The sequence below is a fragment of the Natrix helvetica genome, assembly GCF_964273705.1.
Source record: "Natrix helvetica genome assembly, chromosome: 1".
In the NCBI taxonomy this organism is placed as follows: domain Eukaryota; kingdom Metazoa; phylum Chordata; class Lepidosauria; order Squamata; family Natricidae; genus Natrix; species Natrix helvetica.
The window spans coordinates 218,962,392-218,983,354 of record NC_138548.1 but is presented as its reverse complement, the minus strand read 5'-3'; the positions used below and the strand labels follow the sequence as shown (position 1 = coordinate 218,983,354).

General features: G+C 44.1%; 1 protein-coding gene across 1 annotated transcript; it reads left to right on the top strand.

The window, feature by feature from the left end:
- The first annotated feature begins 1,680 nt into the window (after window positions 1-1,680).
- On the top strand, window positions 1,681-20,056 carry LOC309396163 (17-beta-hydroxysteroid dehydrogenase type 6-like). Its single transcript, XM_081961051.1, has 6 exons — window positions 1,681-1,767; window positions 5,645-5,966; window positions 8,794-9,052; window positions 10,214-10,262; window positions 15,640-15,796; window positions 18,656-20,056. Exons 2-6 carry the CDS (start codon window positions 5,654-5,656, stop codon window positions 18,877-18,879), a joined length of 1,002 nt encoding a protein of 333 aa, XP_081817177.1. The 5' UTR covers window positions 1,681-1,767; window positions 5,645-5,653; the 3' UTR covers window positions 18,880-20,056.
- Window positions 20,057-20,963: the final 907 nt, after the last annotated feature.

The window sequence follows — 20,963 nt, the reverse complement described above, 5'->3', positions numbered from 1 at the left end:
TTTGGATGAAAGAAATATAATATCCTTAACCTCAATTTATGTCTGGTGATTTTCCTTAGAATCCCAACTTGGGAAATGAGCAAAGAAAAAGAAGGTCTCTCATCCTTCTGGCACGTCATTCCTGTATTGTGCAAATCAGAAAATATCAGAGTAAATTTAGCACTACTTCTTGCATCTTTCTTCTTATTGCATAAAAATCTCAATATGCCATTTCACACCAGGCCTCTTCAGTTTGGATTCCGCTTTCAAAAGATGCTTGGCTCGCTCACACTCCCATTTGCTTAGAAACACCTTGGGAGATAGAAGCAAAAACATTGCAGAGTTCTATTATTGTAGATCTCATTTCATCTGATTGCCAGTCACACTGTTTCAATGCATAGCTTCATAAACATTGCTCGTATTGCAATTTTCTTTGAAGCGAGGGTTACTAAAATGTCATTCTTCAGATGACCGAATAAGCATCCGTCCTTATGCAGCAAATTATTTTTTGCAAAATCAACAAATCATTCTATTGTCGCAAAATATACATTATTGCATTTGGGGTTTCAAGCCCTGTTCATCCTGAATCTAATGGGGTGCATGTGGCACAAAAAAGAATTTCCTGTAGGAAAAGATATGAGGGGTTAAATAAAGCAAAAAAATTAAAAATCTGCCTGATCACAATTGCCACCTATGAATGAATTCCCTATAGTTGTAGACTTTGTATGAACAAGTATAATGAAAGATGGGTTTGTGTAAAATACAATGTCTTTTTTAAAAACCTGTTATATAAATGCATTAGAAATATATGTGCACTTGAACATTAATTGCACCGAATAACTATATATAGAATGGTAACTAATTACTGCTAAAATAATGTAGCTTTCTTTTTTGCCTTATTGTATTTTTTGTTTTTAAAGTGATTTTTTTTTTACAATAAATGTATTTTTATCTTTTGTGTTTTGTTTATTCCTTGTGGTTTGTCATGGTTTTAAAGGCAATTTTTAAAAGCTGCCTTGCTATTTGTAAGTAAATTGATGGGGTAATTCTGCAGTCTCCCATATCTGCATTTTTATAGGTATGCACGGGCTTTCCGACCTTCTTGTGCCCGCTTTGGCATTTTTGAGGACGTTTTGGCAAAATTGGCCGATTCACCAGAGGGAAGCATAGGGGACATGTGTTTATTTATTGTATTTAGTAGTTACATCCCGCCTTGATTACTTTTAGAAATAATTGAAAGAGGGGAACATGTGTATATACTTTATAGTATAGTATATACTGAAATCACCCCACCCCCCCATTAGATTTACACAAACACAGCGTTGAATAGGTGAGGGAATTTTTCGTGTGCCAAAGGAGCCCACCTACAGGTAATACCGTACAAGTAGTGCGGTTTATGGGCCCCGTTGAGGACCTCTGATTCTGCGTAGTCGAGGCTTTGGGGAGCTCGCCGCCTGCTTTTCCCTGCTCTGTTGGATGAATGGAGGCATCTGTTCGGTAGACATCCGCCGTCTCCAAAGTCTACGAGGATGGAGAATTTTTTTCTTCTTCGAGAAGAGACCCTTTCTCTGAAGCAGGCTTGGTCCAATTTGCTTGAGACGAAGTTCAAGCAAAGGGAGGAGCTGTTGGTTGCCAATGCGATGTCTCCAGTGTCTTTGCCCGCCTCTGTACCTGGGGGGGGGGGCGGGGGGCAATGAGTGGTATAAGTGGGGAGAGGAGCTAAGAAAAGCGGCCGCTGTCTCCAAGGTCCATCTAAAGCTGCGAAGATCGCACTTAATCTAACTGCAGGTGAGTCACACGGACCCTAACCAGTGGGGTACCAGCAAATCCATATTTTGCTTTGGCAAAAAGTTCACCAGAAAGCAGGTCGTTCTTTCTTTTACACTTTTGAGAGATGCAACCCCGTCGTAGGTGGAGAAAAGCCTCGGGCGGGGAATTTCTATTTGCGAGGACGGAGTGGGGGGGGGGGGAGTTGGGAAAGTGTGTATGCAACGAATCTCTGCATTGCTGGGATTTCTTCGCCCCTCCAGCCTATCTAAATAGCGCTGAGATGGAAGGGAGAATCCATCAAGTGAGACCCTATTTCGATCTAGACATGTAAAAGAAAAAGTGGGAGTGAACGCAAGCTCGGGGAGACTGAATAGAAGGACAGGACAGCCGAGAGAAGAACGGATTGTCAGCTTTTTGGCTCTTGGAAACGGCACGCCAAAATGTTATTTTTTCATTTATTTTATTTTATTTGTCAAACATGTACAAAACAACATGTCTTAAGTATAAACATGGACATTAACAAGGGAAATGAGTACAAATAAATGGGGGACAGTAGGACAGGGACGGAAGGCACACTTGTGTCTCCTTTACTGACTTCTTAGGAATCAGGTGAGGTCCATGGTAGATAGTTTAAGGTAGAAAGTGTTAAAATGTTATTTTAACGAAGGTACTGGATGTTCCAAAAATGCATTCAGAACTAGCTGTTTGAGAAGCTTTTGGGAGACGTTTATTTTCTTCAGATGCAGAGCCACAGATCTTATTTTGCAGGTGATGAATTTATTTTACGATGTCCATATGTATTATTAAATAAAAACACGGAAAGGCGGCCCTCTAAATATCTGGATATCCACAACCGACTCTTTGAATTAGAGAAAAGAACATACTCAGTAGTGTTCCTACTTGGAAATAGCTTCTGGACTCTGTGCTCAATATAGAAAAAAATGAACTCTTGACCTTGGGTTTTGCTGACTAATATAGTCTGTTGGTAGTATTTCTTACGTTGGTAAAGTAACAAGCTGAGGCTGTAATTTTATGTTGTACTTTGCGGTGCTGAAAAAGTTGGGAGTTGGTGCTTTTGAGGGATCCTTGGTGCCCCCTGAGCTTTCTTGCAAACGTTTCATGACCCTAATTAGGTAATATTATCAGTGCTAGTAAGGAGTGCAGTTTTCTCTCAGTGTGTATTCTGGTCTTGCCAGTCTGTGTGTGTGTGTGGCCGGTTTTAGAGATTCTTTGGTTGGGCTGTTTACTGATGGCTCTTTGGCAGATTCTTGACTGGGGTATTGCTTACTTGACTGTTGGTTTGAAGTTAATCTTGGAGTTAACCTATGCTGTTGTGGGTGCTGATTACTGGTGGAGAGGAGCTGGGGTCTTTTTGTTCTCTTTTGGGCTGGTTGATTGTCTCTTTTGCATAGTCTGTAGATGCCATTAACGTCCATGTATCTATTGATGGCTGATTTCTCAGTGCCAGATTTCTAAAAATTCCCTGGCATTTTTGGACTTGGCCTGCTCTAAGATTTGCACATTTTCCCAATTGAAATTATGTTTGGATCTGTCTATAGGATGTGAAATGAAAGAATTTTCATCATGCCTTCTGACTGCCAGTTCATGTCTTCTGCCTGTTTGTCCTACATAGTGGTTGTGGCAGTTCTTACACAGTATTTTGTAGATGACTCCTGTTTTTACTTCTGGGGTTGCTTGGTTGGCTTAGGATGTTTTGTATTTTGTATTTGTATTTATTAGTTTGTCAAATATGTACAAGATAGTAGGTATAAATATAAACATGGATGTGAACAAAAGAAATGAATACAAATAAATGGGGACAGTAGGACAAGGACATTAGGCACATTTATGCACGCTTATGCACGCCCTCTTTACGAACATCTTAGAGTAAGGACCTCACTCTTAGGGTGAGGTCCATGGTAGACAGTTTAAGGTTGAAGCTGTGAGGGCTAGAGGATGTAACAATGGAGTCAGGTAGAGCATTCCAGGTCTTAATCCCTCTTGGTGAAGTCATATTTTCTGCAATTGTGTTTGGGCAGTTTACCTTGAGTTTGTATCTATTGTTTGCCCGTGTATTATTGAGGTTGAAGCTGAAGAAGTCATTGACAGGTAAGCCGTTGTAGCAGACAATTTTGTGTACTGTGCTTAGATCATACTGCAGGCGACACAGTTCCAGATTGTCCAAGTCACCTAGAGCAGGATGTCAAACTGGATTTCACTGTAGTTCTCAACAGGCCGTCTGGGGGGGGGGGGATGCCTCCTGCAGCACCCTGCTGGGCAAAACAGGGTGCGGGAGAGGCATGCATGACCCCCCCCCCCTCACACCCTCTTTTGGCTGCCAGAGGCACCGTGGGCTAGTCCATTGCTATTTCCAGGACGACCCTGTGGGCCTGATTTAAGCACCCCATGGGCCAGAACCGGCCCACGGGCCTTGAGTTTGATATCCGTGACCTAGAGCCTTCAGGGAAAGGCAGCATATAAATTAAGAAAAAAATAATACACTACTTCCTAATCAACAGACCTAACTATCAAAACCCAAAGTTAAAATCTTATTATTTTCAGTTTCAAACAAAAAATCCAAGAGAAGTTTCTAAATGGAAGCAAAGCTAGAAAGTGTCATTTCTTTAATCAAAGCACTCAGTTTTGCCATCTGCTAACGTCCTTGCATATTTCTGAATAAATTATGTTCAAATTAAATATGATATTTAATTCAAATATAATGAATATCTCTTAGCATTTAGTCATAGTTGGGCTAATGGCATAATCTCTTTCCAAGACAATTGTATTATGAACTTTTTTTAGGACAATCCACGGCTATTTTATTTCTCAGGATTTGTTTAACAAACTTTCTCCCTGTTCTCCTGATGTTAAAGCATCGTGAAAATGTACCCCGACAACATATATGTTGTACCCTTCTGCCATGTTGCCTCCGGCCCTGTCTGCAAGCTATGAATGAGGACGTCTATGTCGCCCAGAGCTACCTGGTGTTGAGTTGCATTTTCTCTTTTATCCTGACACAATTCAAGGGCAGTCTCAACGTGTATAAAATCCACTCAGCATTTCCTTGAAGGGTGATGTAGATGCTAGGAATTGAGCCAGAAGATGGAAAATACCATGTTTTCCTGGAAATAAGACCCTTTTTTTGCCACCAAAAAAGGCACCTGGTCTTATTTGGTGGGGGGAGGGATGTTGTCCATTGATTCACCTCACTTGTGTGCCTCACCCCCACCACCCCCACTACCCACCCCCGGCCTCCTTTTCGCTGTCAGAGGCCTTCAGAGATTTCTTCAGAGGCCTGCAAGGCTTTCCTGAAGGTCGATAACACAGCAGCCAATAACAGAGCTCCAGATCGATCTGGCGCTCCATTATCAGATAGAGAGGCCTTCAGGAAAGGCCTCTACAGCTGATAACAGAGCTCTGGATTGATCCATCCCCACCCTAGCTTAACTTTTACCCATGCACCTTGGAGTGGGCAGGCTCTTAATTAAGGTTTATTTTGGGAGTAGGGCTTATATTGGGCACATGTGTAAAAATCAAGCTAGGGCTTTCTGAATAGGTTATATTTTGGGGAAAACACAGTAACAAAGCAAAGGAGGAGGTAAATTCTGTGTTGATGAAATTTTGTGCTGACTTAAGGACTTAATGGCTGCACTTGAGTACGTAGATCAAGGGTCTTGGACACAAGTGGTCCTCGATTTACAACCATTTATTTAGTAATCATTCAGTGTTGCAATGGGGCTGAAAAGAAGTTCAGTTCATCAATGGGAATGGCCTTTTATCTTCCCACCCCCAAGAGTAACTCACCAAAGATTTCCAAATAGAAATTCTGTGTCCTCCCAAACTTGCGAGATGCATCTCTCCCTATTCATTCACAATGTTTGCTTCTTCCTGGTAGGTTTCAGCTATGTGGCTCTACCTAGCTGTCCTGGTGGGACTTTATTTCCTTCGCCGATGGTACCGGGAGAGACAGACAGTGGAGAAACTGTCAGATAAATATGTCTTCATTACCGGCTGTGATTCTGGCTTTGGGAACCAGCTAGCCAGGCAGTTGGATGCTCGGGGCATGCGGGTGTTGGCTGCTTGTCTCACTGAGAAGGGAGCACAGGAATTGGAGAGACTCACATCGGACAGGTTGAAAACCACCCTGCTGGATGTCACCAGCACTGAGAATGTTGCAGCAGCGACCGAATGGGTGAAAACATGTGTGGGGGACAAAGGTAACCAACTCCTTCTATTTATATTAATACTCTGTCCATACGTATTGTATGTATGTAGATCAAGGGACTTGGGTTCAGGTAGTCCTTGACATACAATCATTTATTTAGCAATTGTTCAAAGTTACAATGGCACTGAAAAAGTAACTTACAATTGGTCCTTGCACTTATGACCTTCACAGCATCCCCACAGTAATGTGATCAAAATGTGGGTGCCTAGCAACCGGAGTCTATTTATGACAGTTGCAGTGTCTCAGAGTTACATGATTGCCCTTTGTAACAAGCTTCCAACAAGCAAAGACAATGGGAAAAGCTGGATTCGCTCAACGACAGTGTGATTCACTTGACTGCATTAAAGGTCATAAAATTCAGGCATGACTCACTTAACAACCACCTTGCTTAACAAAGGAAATTCTGGTCCCAATTGTGGTCACACAATTGGTCCCAATTGTGCCAACACTTCATTTCAAATATTAGCTGCTAGGATAAAGCGTTTTATGTCTTTGGCAGTAAGCGATTTTCCATGAGAATCCAGCATTGTCACAATTAAAATGACAAACGTAGGTGGCTAAACTGAAGACAGACTCTTTTTTTATTTAAATGTTCTTTAAAGGCAGCAGTTAGGAAATTCTACCTTAATCTAAACAGTTTCGGAGAACAGGAGTAAGTCATTTATCTCACCCGTGCAATGTTCTCCTTTTCTCTTGAGCCAGCCTCTGAGGAAGCATTGGAGGAGTCATCCAAAGGAGACACCACACTTGCATCAGATAGACACACAATGCTAGCTAATGTCACGAAATAAGTGTCATCATCACTTCCCTCCCCTCAAGCAACACCCCCAGTGGTGAGATTCAAATAATTTAGCAACCAGTTCTCTGCCCTAATGTCCAGCTGGGTAGGCGTGGCTGGGTGGTCATGTGATTGGGTGGACATGGCCACTCAACATCAAACACGTCGAGGGGTGCTTCACCTCGCCTCTTGTGACCGTGGAGATGCTGCAACAGTCGTAAGGGTGAAAAACAGTCATAAGTCACTTTTTTCAATGCTGTTGTAACTTTGGTTACTAAATGAACTATTGTAAGTCAAGAATTTCCTGTACAAAAATACAAAAAGCTTATTTACTTGCAAAAATCTGCTCTAAATATCAATCATTAGATTGGAAATACCTGCAAGCCGGAGTTACAAATCAGGCAGGGTGTCAGAACACCTTGAGGAATTTAAATAGTTAATAGGCAATAATAACTATCAGCAGCCAACTCTTGCTCATAAAGTGAAACCCTTTAGCTAATCGATCATTTAAGCTCTCCAGAAAGTGGGTGGGCATATTTGGGCTACAAAATGCCGAGCTAAAGAGACAAATTAACTAATTATAATAGGGGGCCCAGGTTCAAGGCTCCCAAGCTTATCAGGATCACAATAAAATTAGTACATGACACAGATAGCTAAATAAACTTCAAGCCTGGTGCCATGTTACTAAGCTTTATTATCATGAAAGAAAATTAAAACGAATTGGATCCACACCCCTACCTCCTTTTTTAAAATCTTACTATCAGTGAGCAATCATGTGCCTTGACCACTCCAAAGCAATGCAAAAGCACCAAAAGTGCTTTTTCAAGAGGCAGACTTTCTGAAAATCAAGAAAGTCCAGTTGAGTCTTGAAAAAAGCACCTTTGGGACAGCCATGACCTGGTTGATTGACGAATCCTCATAGACAAGCAACTCCTGTGCTCATGAACTGACAGAGCACCCTTTCACACACAGGAGAAGCAATCCTTAGATCAATTTGCACCACTTAAAGATATCAGCTGGTCTCACCTCACAAAATACCCTAAGGAAATCATCCAAATTTAAAGAAAGGATCACATGCTCCCGGAAAGGCAGTAAAAAACAAGAAACCATTGGTTGCTCTCTAACACCACTGGATGACATCGCCAGGTCTTACTGCTTTAGCAGAGTAAGGAAGATACTTAGAGATGATTCACACCCTGGTCAATGTCTCTTTGCACTTCTACCATCGGGCAGAAGACATTGAAGTATAGCCAGGTGAACAAATAGGTTTAAAAATAGTTTCTGTCCTTGGGCTGTCAGACTTTTAAATACAACCACAATCACTCCATGCACATGCGGAAAGGTATGACTAGTTTTTTCTTTTTCTTTCTTTTTTCATTTCCGCTATAATTTTGCACCAGTGTGGCTAAAACCAATTTTGTTGTATTTATTTTGTACAATGACAATAAAGACTATACTAAAACACAGTGCCAAGCTTGCATCCTGTCACTTGGAAATACACCCCAAAAGGACAGTGCCAGGAACCACTAAAGCTGTATAAAGCCCCCAATAAAGCAAAGCAAAGTACCAGCATAGAAAAAAAAAAAAAAACCTCTGGAGAAGCTAAGTCTGGGTGTACTTCCAAGAACCTTTAGCTGCTACAATGTAATAAGGCTTAACCTAGAGGCAGTTTCTGTAAGCAGGGCAATAACAGATTAGACTAGAAACAACACCAGAATGTTTCCTTCCTGCCTTCCTTACAGGATTAGCCGTGTAAAGTGGGAAAAAAACAAAATGAGATTTCTTCCAACAACCGGTTCTCCTGAATAGGTGCGAACTGGCTGAATCCCACCACAACACGCCCCCAAAAAAGTCTAGATTTTTTTTTTTTTGTTATTTTTCTCCTTATCCCTTTCTGTTTTGGAAAAATGAGCAATTTTGGTTGTGACGATGAATATATTTCACACAACCCTTAAAGCAGTGGTAATGCTCCAGTTCTGAACATAGGTGAGGATCTAGAATGACAGGGACATCATGACCGTGTGTTTTTCTTCTTATTCAGGGCTCTGGGGCTTGGTAAACAATGCAGGTAAAAGTGTACCCATAGGTATCAATGAATGGCTGACAAAGGAGGACTTTGCCAAAGTGCTGGATGTCAACTTGCTTGGGCTGATTGATGTGACGTTGCAGATGTTGCCCCTGGTGAGGAGAGCCAAAGGGAGGCTGGTCAATATAAGCAGTGTGATGGGAAGATTAGCATGCTGTGGAGGAGGGTATTGCATATCCAAGTATGGTGTGGAAGCCTTCTCAGACGCTTTGAGGTAAGCTTTAAGTTTCTTTTCTGATTAGTTGAAGCACATGGATCTCTTCCCAGCTCCGTTTGAAAGAAGTAGATGCACAGATTCAGAAATATGTCTGTTAAGGATTGTCCCAAACATTTAAACGTGCACTTACCATATTTTTTGGAGTATAAGACACACTCCCCCCCCCCAATAGAGGGTGAAAATTTGGGTGCGTCTCATACGCCAAGTGTAGTCCCGCCCACCCACCGGCTCCCACCCATTGGCCTCTGCCTCGCAGCAGTTTACCTCCTTGCAGCAAACCGGGAAAATGGAACTTGCAGAGGCAGCAATAGGCTATGGCAATCCCTGCAGCCTGAAACAACTGATCATCGGGAGGCCCATACTGAAATTGAAAGTGAAACAGGCTGTTTGCTGCAAGGAGGCAAATTGCTGGGAGGCAGAAGCAGATTTCCCCCACCCCCTTGTTTTCCTCCCCAGATGCTAGGTGCGGCTTATACTTTGGAGCGTCTTATACTCCAAAAAATACAGTACTTTGCTTGAGATAAAAGTGGCACTGGAAGAACAATGTTTTGGTAAGCAGACAATATCCAAGTAGCAATAGCAATAGCACTTGGACTTATATACTGTTTCACAGTACTTTACAGCCCTCTCTAAACAGTTTACAATAGTAAATAAGAACAATTTACAAATAAATGGAGGAACAGGAGAAATAGTAATGAACAAGTTGTCTAGGCATAGCTGAACTCCAACAGTGGACTAGTGTGCTGTCCAAATAGTAGTAAATGGGACCAGTAGGAAAATTAGATGTGTTTTATTTTATTTATTTTAAAGCTAATTAAAATGAAATGTGGAAATAAAGGCTATTCAGGCATGCCCTTAGCATTTTTGACTGTTATATCAAAATTATAATTGAGCACCTGATTTGGGAAACTTCCTGGGACCACAGTTAAAGACTTTCCTAAGGCTTTACCTTCTGCACTTCTGTCCTAAACCTTGCTTTGCACTGTGGTTTGCTGAATAAGCTATAATTTAACATGCTAAAAATTATAAAATATTAATTGTAAATTGGAGTAGCTTGGTGCATGGAACATGCTGAATCAAAATAAAACAAGCTATGTTATCTGATCAATTAAATGCAAGGAGATAATTTGAGTTTTGGGTCTTTATGTTACCGCATAGTGGTCATCCTGATTTTTACAATCTGGAGCTATTAGCCCTACTCTTGGAGGTCTTTCTATTTTGGTTGTGCTTGTTGAAAACCCAAATAAATTATGACAAGCTTTAAATCTGGTTCTAGGGATCAAGACACCCCCCAGGAGGAAAGGAGATACACTTACACAAAGGCTATTCCTAGTAGTTCTGGATAAACTGAGTACAAATAGTCCCCAATGTGTGGCCACAATTGAGCCCCAAATTTATGTTGCTAAGTGAGAAATTTATTAAGTGAGTTTTGCTCCATTTTACAACATTTCTTACCACATTTGTTAAGTGAATCATTGCAGTTGTTAAATTAGCAACACGGTTGTTAAGTGAATCTGGTTTCCCCATTGACTTTGCTTTTCTGAAGGTCACAAAAGGGGATCACGTGACCCCGGGACACTGCAACAATCATCAATGTGAGTCAGTTGTCAAGCATCTAAATTTTGATCACATGACCATGGGGATGCTACAACAGTCATAAATGTGAAAAATGCTCATGTCATTTTTTTCAATGTTGTTGTAACTCTGAGCAGTCACTAAGAGAACTGTTGTAAGACGAGGACTACCTGCATTACTCCATTACCTTGATGTCGTTTTTCATTATATTCTTATTGATGTTGTCCTTGTGCTATCTTGCCCAAAATCTAACAATGGAGGTTGGTTACAAATGCTGTTACATAAATCAATAAAAGCATTCCATCCCTTGACAATTGTTACCAACAGAAACACACATCCTGCCAATGTTTTATAAACTTTGGAGCTTTGTAATGGAGGCCTTCTTTTTCATTTCCTCAACCAGCTTTGGGGAGGTTCAGAATATGAAAGAACCATTCTCTGATGTGACAATACATTTAATATTAAAATATGCTGACAATGCTGGCTCCTTCAGCTAAGAAATGGAGACAAGGAGGATAGATAGATTCATGTAGTGAATATAGAAGATGGATTTGAAGAACAGAGGAAAGGTCTGTTACCCTGGCAACAATCAGATAAATGAGCCAAAGCAAACACCATGTAGACCTAAAGCTACTTTTACTAGCTATAGTAACAGAATCTTGCAAGTCTGAATGTGCTTATTTATTTTATTTATTTATTCTTCATATTTCTAAACCGCCCCCTCTCCCAAAAAGGGACTCGGGGCGGTGTACAGTCCACACAACAAATAAAGATAAAATACAAATATAAATATAACTATAAAAATACATATATATGTAGAGGAGGTTAAAATTAACAGTACTGTACTGAAGAATAAATATGGGTCTAAAAGCCCTAAAAACAATTAGAAATTAAAACATTACCCTTAAAATAACCAGGTGAGAGTATGCTACCAGGAGTTCACAGTTGTAACATTTATAATTATAATTATGCCAGGCCGGCTAATCGGAACAGGTGAGTCTTCAATTTTTGTCGGAAGGAGCGGAGATCCAAGGTGGTTCTAATGTCGGGGGGGAGGTCATTCCAGAGGGTTGGGCCCATCACAGAGAAGGCTCTACTCCTTGGCGCCGCCCGCTGGCATTGCCTAGTGGACGGCACCTGGAGAAGGCCCTCCCTGTGAGAGCGGATTGGCCGCAGGGATGTATGTGGGAGGATGCGATCCCGCAAGTAACTAGGTCCTGAGCCATGGAGCGCTTTAAAGATAGTAATCAGGACCTTGAAACGCACCCGAAAAACCACAGGTAGCCAGTGCAGCTCGCGCAGGAGCGGTGTTACATGGGAGAATCTAGATCTTCCCATAATAACCCGCGCGGCCGCGTTCTGGACTAGCTGCAGTCTCCGGGCGCGTCCCAAGGGAAGCCCCATGTAGAGAGCATTACAGTAGTCTAGGCGAGACGTCACCAGTGCGTGAGTGACTGTGCGTAGGGCATCCCGGTCCAGTAGGGGGCGCAATTGGCGCACCAGGCGAACCTGGTGGAACGCCCCCCTTGCCACGGCTGCCACATGGTCATCCATTGACAGCCGGGCATCAAGGAGGACGCCCAAATTGCGTGCCCGTTCCACAGGGGGCAGTAACTCATCCCCTATGGCCAGCGATGGGATCAGCTGGCTGAACCGAGGTGCCGGAAGCCACAGCCACTTAGTCTTGGAGGGGTTGAGTTTGAGTCTGTTGTCCCCCATCCAGACCCCGACGGCTTCCAAACACCGGGACATCACCGGGACAGCCTCGTTGGGGTGGTTTGGGGTTGAAATGTACAGCTGAGTATCGTCAGCGTACAGATGGTATTCAACCCCAAAACCACGGATGATCTCGCCCAGCGGCTTCATATATGCATTGAACAGAAGGGGCGAGAGGACCGACCCCTGCGGCACCCCACAAGAGAGTGGCCTCGGGGTCGATCTCTGCCCCCCTGTCAACACATATTGCATCCGGCCGGAGAGGTAAGAGTCGAACCACCGTAACACGGTGCCCCCGACTCCCATCCCCTCCAGCCGGCGCAAAAGGATACCATGGTCGATGGTATCAAAAGCCGCTGAGAGATCTAATAGGACCAGGATAGAGGAACAACCTCTATCTCTGGCCCTCCAGAGATCATCAACCAACGCAACCAAGGCTGTCTCTGTGCTGTGCCCGGGTCGGAAGCCGGACTGGCGTGGGTCTAGATAATCGGATTCATCGAGGTGACGTGGAAACTGCTGCGCCACCACATTCTCAACAACCTTTGCCAGAAAAGGGAGGTTGGAGACTGGACGATAATTAGCTAGCTCCATTGGGTCGAGTGAAGGCCTCTTGAGTAAGGGCCTCACCACCGCCTCTTTCAAGACGGTAGGTAAGGATCCCTCACCCAACGAGGCGTTCACCAGGCCCAGAAGCCAGCCTCGTGTCACCTCCCAGGATGCTAGTACCAGCCGGGAGGGACACGGGTCCAATGAACATGTGATGGGTCGCAGCCTTCCACGCAACCTTCCCCCCTCATTTATCTTCATGTTCATGAATTGGGGTATGAGTTGCTCTCTTGAGGTGTTTCGTCAACCCCTTTCTTGATCTGGCTCAAACCTCATTTATCTGATCATTGGCTTAGTAACAGATCTTCCCTCTGTCCCTCAGGCCATCCAGTTCATGAACTGCAACAGTAGCCTCACAGTGGCCAAGTCAGCCTGGTGTTTTTTACCTCTGCTTACTCAAAGTGATAAACTTGGCCACACACATATACCCTCCTACCAGCTCTGAGGGGGCACTCCGAGGGCCTCGCCTCAGTATTGAACCCCTGCCACAAACACTCCTTTCCTCCTTTCATTCATTCCATGTCATTGGGTTTCTGAAATGCTGCATTCCCTTTATACCTCTTGGAGGAGTCGGGATGTGTGTGTGTGTTACCTCTAATAAAAATTAATATTGGGATGAACCAGTGGTGGGTTTCAAAAAAAATTAGAACCTCTTCTGTAGGTGTGGCCTGCTTTGTGGGAGGGGCTTGCCGGCCATGTGACTGGGTGGGCATGGCCAACTTGTAAAATGTGGTGAAACTCACTTAACCACGCTCTTGCTTAGCAACTAAAATGTTGGCTCAGAAACTCTGGCATTTGAAGCACGCAAGTCTTAAAGCTGTCAAGTTACAAGACCCTTGCACCCCTAACCCTTTAGAAAAAAAACCCAGCGGTGTTCAAACTTGACAGCTTTAAGACTTGTGGACTTCAACTCCCAGAATTCCTCTTCCAGTCATGTTGGCTCAGGAACTCTGGCATTGAAGTGTGCGAGTCTTAAAGCTGTCAAGTTACAAGACCCTTGCACCCCTAACCCTTTAGAAAAAAAACCCCAGCGGTGTTCAAACTTGACAGTTTTAAGACTTGTGGACTTCAGCTCCCAGAATTCCTCCTCCAGTCATGTTGGCTCAGGAACTCTGGCATTGAAGCACGCAAGTCTTAAAGCTGTCAAGTTACAAGACTCTTGCACCCCTAACTCTTTAGAAAAAAAACCCAGTGGTGTTCAAACTTGACAGCTTTAAGACTTGTGGACTTCAACCCCCATAATTCCTCCTCTCGCTCTTCATCTTGATGATGTGCGGACGGAGGGGGGAGGGAGCTGGAACCGGTTCTAAACGGCACTGTAGATTTGTGGAACCTCTTCTATAGAAGAGGTTAGAACTGGCAGGAACCGACACCTGAGATGAACAGTAGTCAGAAGGAAGACTCTGCTTGCATTCACCAATCCTCTAAGGAACAAGTCCACAGAGGCACTGGAGAGGTATACCTAACCAATTTTTTCAAAAGCAGCAGAAGACCAAAGTTTTCCAGGGTTTTTTTCAATATGAAAAATGCTGTCTGTATTTTGTCACAAGATCGTTCTAAGGAGCATCAGTAAATAAAAGGGGAAACTGCAAAGAAATTGGTGTTGCTATAAAGCGGGATGTTCTACATATTTTTTAAAAAGGACATTCATTTGCTGTCCAGTCTGGGAAAAGTTCGTTTTGGACTCTTTTTTTTCATGCTCACATAGATCTGCCAGACACAAAAATCCTTTATAGCCTTGGAAAGTAGACTAAAATACACAAGTAATAGATACCTTACTCTGTCTAATGTTTAAACAAATGTATGTTTAAACCAGTGGTGGGTTCCTCCCGGATCGCACCGGATCGCGCGCGCTCCCTTTCAGCGCTCCACCTGGCTCGCGCGCTCCCTTTCAGCGCTCCACCTGGCTCGCGCGCTCCCTTTCAGCGCTCCACCTGGCTCTCGCGCTCCCTTTCAGCGCTACACCTGGCTCGCGCGCTCCCTTCCGGCGCTGAAACCGGAAGTACAGTTTTGCCCGGCCCTGGCGAAGCAACGACGCCTGCCTGCGCTCCACCAGCTCGGCTGGGAACGGAGATGTTTCCTCAGCGGAGCGGAGCACCTGAAAAGTCTTTTCAGGCGCTCCGCTCTGCTGAGGAAACATCTCCGTTCCCAGCCGAGCTGGTGGAGCGCAGGCAGGCGTCGTTGCTTCGCCAGGGGCGGGGCAAGACTGTACTTCCGGTTTCAGCGCCGGAAGGGAGCGCGCGAGCCAGGTGTAGCGCTGAAAGGGAGCGCGCGAGCCAGGTGGAGTGCTGAAAGGGAGCGCGCGCGATCCGGTGCGATCCAGCAGGAACCCACCACTGGTTTAAACATTCATGTGGACACAAAACTGATACCAACATGATGTAATATTTTAACTAAAGAGAAAAAAGCCCTAGAAATGTTTAAATTAAGCAATCTCCCCAAATTTTACCAATTTGCTTGAAAGTGCTTTCCCCTGCCCCTTTATTGGAAAAAATATATAGAAGTTGAGCAAGAAAAGATAATTGTGCTGCAGGTTTATTCTGTATTCTGTAATGAGTCTTTGGCTATTTCCTTATATGCAAAAAGTCTACCCTTGGAATTTAGCATTCAAAACAGATTTTTGCAGACTTATATATTCTTCATTCTGCATCTCCTTATTCTTTTTTTTTATTATTCTATTCAAGCGTGAAATTTCTCCATTTGGGATGAAGGTCAGCATTATTGAGCCGGGTGCTTTCAGAACAAGCATTATCCAACCTACATTAGAGAACTTCCAGACCTCATGGAACAAAGCACTTTCTGAAACCAAAGAAGTTTATGGACAGCTATACTTTGATAACTGTGAGTTGAAATTTGGGCAGCTGGGCTGTAGAGTGCATATATATTTGGTTGGAGATGAGTGTATCACAAATGCAGAACCTACAACAGTTCAAAAACCATGGAAGGCTTGAAAAATATCCGTTCCATAAAAACTAGTTAAGAAGCTCATTTTTTATTTATTTATTATTTTATTATTCACACTTATAGACCGCCCCCTCTCCCGGAGAGGACTCGGGGCGGTGTACAGTCACTAAAATACATTATAAAATACATACATAAACAATTAAATTAATACTGGTGAAGGAGGTTATGAGACTGTAATCGAATAATAAATATAATACGTTAAAAGCCTATAAAACCCTTAAAACCCAATTAAAATAAATAAATCCCGGGAGGTAAAACTAAGACAGTGCCAGGCCAGCTGATTGAAATAGGTGAGTCTTTAACTTTTGCCGGAAGGAGCGGAGGTCGGTGGTAGTTCGAATGTCTGGGGGGAGGTCATTCCAGAGGGTTGGGCCCATCACAGAGAAGGATCTACTCCTAGGTGTCGCCCGCTGGCATTGCCTAGCAGACGGCACCAGGAGGAGCCCCTCCCTGTGTGAGCGGATAGGTCGCAGGGACGTGTGTGGTAGGATGCGATCCTGCAGATAACTAGGTCCTCTGCCATGGAGCGCTTTAAAGATGGTGATCAATACCTTGAAACGCACCCGAAAGGCTACAGGTAGCCAGTGCAGCTCGCGCAGGAGAGGTGTTACGTGGGAGTAACGAGTACTTCCCATAATAACCCGCGCGGCTGCGTTCTGAACTAGCTGCAGTCTCCGGATGCGTCCCAAGGGAAGCCCCATGTAGAGGGCATTGCAGTAGTCCAGGCGAGACGTCACCAGCGCATGAGTGACCGTGCGCAGGGCACTCCGGTCCAGTAGGGGGCGCAATTGGCGCACCAGGCGAACCTGGTGGAATGCCCCCCTTGCCACGGCTGTCACATGGTCCTCCATTGACAGCCGGGCATCAAGGAGGACACCCAAATTGCGCGCCCGCTCCACAGGGGACAACTGTTCGCCCCCTATGGCCAGCGATGGAGTCAGCTGGCTGAACCGAGGTGCCGGCAACCACAGCCACTCGGTCTTGGAGGGGTTGAGTTTGAGTCTGTTGTCCCCCATCCAGACCCCGACGGCCTCCAAACACCGGGACATCACTTCGACAGCCTCGTTGGGGTGGTTTGGGGTTGAAATATACAGCTGAGTATCATCAGCGTAGAGGTGGTATTCAACCCCAAAACCACGGATGATCTCACCCAGCGGCTTCACATATGCGTTGAACAGGAGAGGCGAGAGGACCGACCCCTGTGGCACCCCACAAGTGAGTGGCCTCAGGGACGACCTCTGTCCCCCTGTCAACACACATTGCTTCCGGTCAGAGAGGTAGGAGCCGAACCACCGCAAAACGGTGCCTCCGACTCCCATCCCCTCCAACCGGCGCAATAGGATACCATGGTCGATGGTATCAAAAGCCGCCGAGAGGTCTAATAGGACCAGGATAGAGGAGCAACCCCTATCTCTGGCCCTCCAGAGATCATCGACCAACGCGACCAAGGCTGTCTCGGTGCTGTGCCCGGGTCGGAAGCCATTATCTGTCTTAAATGAGAAAACAAGATAGTAATGGGAAATTTGACTTCCACTGCTAATTATAAGCATTGACATGTGTCAGGTCCAAGCTCAGAGATGACAGAGCAAAATCTGAATTCCATCCTTTATTTGTTTATACCTAATGGACAGAGAGGGACACGGTGGCTCAGTGGCTAAGACACTGAGCTTGTCAATCAGAAAATTCAGCTGTTTGAATCCCTAGTGCTGCATAACGGAGTGAGCTCCCATTACTTGTCCCAGCTTCTGCCAACCTAGCAGTTCGAAAGCATGTAAAAATGCAAGTAGAAAATTAGGAAATACCTTTGGTGGGGAGGTAACAGTGTTCCGTGCACCTTCGGCATTTAGTCATGCCGGCCACATGACCACGGAGACGTCTTCGGACAGCGCTGGCTGTTTGATTTACAAACGGAGATGAGCACTGCCCCCTAGAGTCAGGAACGACTAGCACATATGTGTGAGGGGAACCTTTACCTTTACTAATGGATAGAACCTTACCAGCTTAAAGCTATAATCTCCTAACTCAGGGGTCCCTAACCCCCGGGCTGTGGCCCATTGGGAAGTGGGCCATGTGAGTGGCAGGCGAGTGCATGCATGCATGCAGTTTCACTAGTGTGAGCAGCAAGCACTCACACAAAACCAACCCCTCCACTGGACCACCATGGCCTGTTGAGAATTAGGCTGCGCGAGTGCAGGACAGTTCTCCACATGCGTGAGCTCCACTTGCCCAAGTGTGTGAGCAGCGAGCACTCATGCAGAAAGCTCCATTTGTGCGACTGCTGCTCACACAGAACCATCTCTACCTACCCCCCCACCCACTGGCCTACCAAACTGGAAAGGTCAAGGACCGCTGTTGCAATCTATTACAGCTGTATTGGGAGAGATTCTACCGATGGCTATCCTAAGCACCTTCTCCCTCCTCCCACCATTCAGGTCAGGTCTCTTATTCTGGCCTGACTCCAGGAAAGCTCTATGGTGCCAAAACTCTCCCCCACTACTCTTCCAAGTGCACATTCCATCGCAACACGTCTGACAGTGATTTATCATGGTCTTTTACAAGCCTGCATTGTCCCCATCTGTTCAGCCGGAACTCTTTTCTTTGGTAATTGTGAATAGAAATGGCACCAGGCCAGGGAAAGCTCGGTTAGAGGCTGGATCTCAAGGAGCAGTTGGTTCCTTGAATTATCAAAAGCTAATAAGCCATTGTAGAATTCATTCTCTTTTCTTCTTCACACAGTTTTGAAGATCTTTCAAAACGTCATAAAACACAGCAACAAGAACCTCTTCTTGATCACCGATTGCATAGAACATGCCCTGACCTCCCGCTACCCTCGTGCTCGCTACAGTGGTGGCTTGGATGCCAAACTCTTCTACCTTCCAATGTCTTACTTGCCAAGCTCGGTAGCAGACTTCATGGTGACCTACACTTGGCCAAAACCAGCACAAGTAGGGTCAGGGTAAACCCACAAACCAAGGCTTCCTCTTAAGGGTTTACTATCCTAATACAAGTGGTTCTCGACTTAACAACAGTTCATTTAGTGACCCTTTGAAGTTACAATGGCACCGGAAAAAAAGTAACTCACGACAGTTTTTCACACTTAACAAGCATCCCCATGGTCACGTGATCAAAATTTAGGCGCTTGGCAACTGGCTCATATTTATGACGGTTGCAATGTCCCGGAGTCATGTGATCTCCTTTTGCTATCTTCGGACAAGCAAAGTCAATGGGGAAGCCAGATTAACTTAACAACCGGTGTTACTAACTTAACAGCTGCAGTGATTCACTCAATAACTGCGGCAGGAAAGGTCATAACATGGGGCAAAATTCACTTAGCAAATGGGTCGCTTAGCAATAGAAACGTTGGGCTGAATTGATGTCATAAGTTGAGGACTGCCTGTATAATGCAGAATTAGCTATACCTAAAAAGAGAGCCAATAATATTTCATCAGCTCTGAACTGTTGGGTCATATAGCTTAAGTTGCTTTGCAACACTAATTGGCCTGAGTGGGTCTTCTAGAAATAATAACAGAAGGTGCAGCTGTATGACCTGGCCTACAAAAGGCTTATGAATCATACAGAATCCTAGCAACAACTTCTAGAAAAGAAAGAAACCACCACACATTTCCGATGACATTTTTGATCAGTGTTTTTTTTTTTTAATTGTTAAAATTTTTATTGATTTTAAAAGTTTTACAAGGAAAAAGGGGTTAAGAGGTTATGGAACATTTTGACAGCTACATCGTGCCGGGGGGGAGAAGCCCCCCCCCCCCGGGTCTCGCAACTTTTACAAAAAAGAAAAATAGAAAGCTATGAACATTTACATAGATATTAGCAGTTTTAGGTTTAACACAAAATGGTCAGTATGTTTCAATCATTTTATTTTTTGTCACTTCCTTGAAAGTACATTGTAACAACATTTGCAATAATGTTTCAATTCACTTTTGTGATCTGAGTCTTCTTCTTGTCGCATCCTCCCCCCCCCCCCCCGTCCACTGGCAGAGCCTCAGCCCCTCCCTGCTTTGTTTCTTGTGTAACATCCCCCATGTCACCTAAGAGAGTACTGTGTTTTTTCATGAAAGCCTCTGCTTCCGCAACTGTGTTAATTCTAATTCTAGTGCTCTCCCAAAAAATCAACATACCTTCAGTGTTTTTTGTTAGTAAAAATGAATTTAAAAAAATATTTTCTGGAATAAAATTATATTTGAAATGATAAAACAAGTGTGCTTTGCATGATATTTATTTATTTTCTATTTTATTTATTTTATTAAGCATGTATAAGATAACAGATATAAGTATAAGCATGAATATGAATACATGAAATGGATACGAATAAGTGGGGACAGTAGGACAGGGACAGTAGGCACGTTGGTGCGCTTATGCATGCCCTCTTTACGGACCTCTTAGGAATGGGGTGAGGTCAACAGTAGACGGTCTAAGGTTAAAGTTGTGGGGGTGTGAAACCACAGAGTCAGGAAGTGCATTCCAGGCATTGACCACTCGGTTGCTGAAGTCGTATTTTCTGCAATCGAGTTTGGAGCGGTTTACCTTAAGTTTGTATCTATTTTGTGCTGGTCTATTGTTGCAGTTGAAGCTGAAGAAGTCATTGACAGGTAGGATATTGTAGCAGATAATTTTGTGTACTATGCTCAGGTCTGACCGAAGGCGGCGTAGTTCTAAGTTGTCTAAGCCCAAAATTGCAAGCCTGGTGGTATAAGGTATTCTGTTGTGAGCAGCGGAATGGAGGACTCTTCGTGAAATATCTCTAGACTTGCTCATAGTATTAATGTCTGATATACAGTGCGGGTTCCAGACAGATGAGCTGTATTCGAGAATAGGTCTAATATGTTTTAATCCTACGTAGTAGGGATGGCGGCAGAACGTCTGTACTGTATGGGATAAGAACTGGATTTCATCTTTTTTAAACAACATTGTGCAAATAAGCTGGATCACACAACCATCATCCCCTGTCCATTGGGTATGTCAATAGGATGCATTGTCTAATATATGTAGAAGACTCCAGTTGGAAAAGGCTGAACTAGAGAGC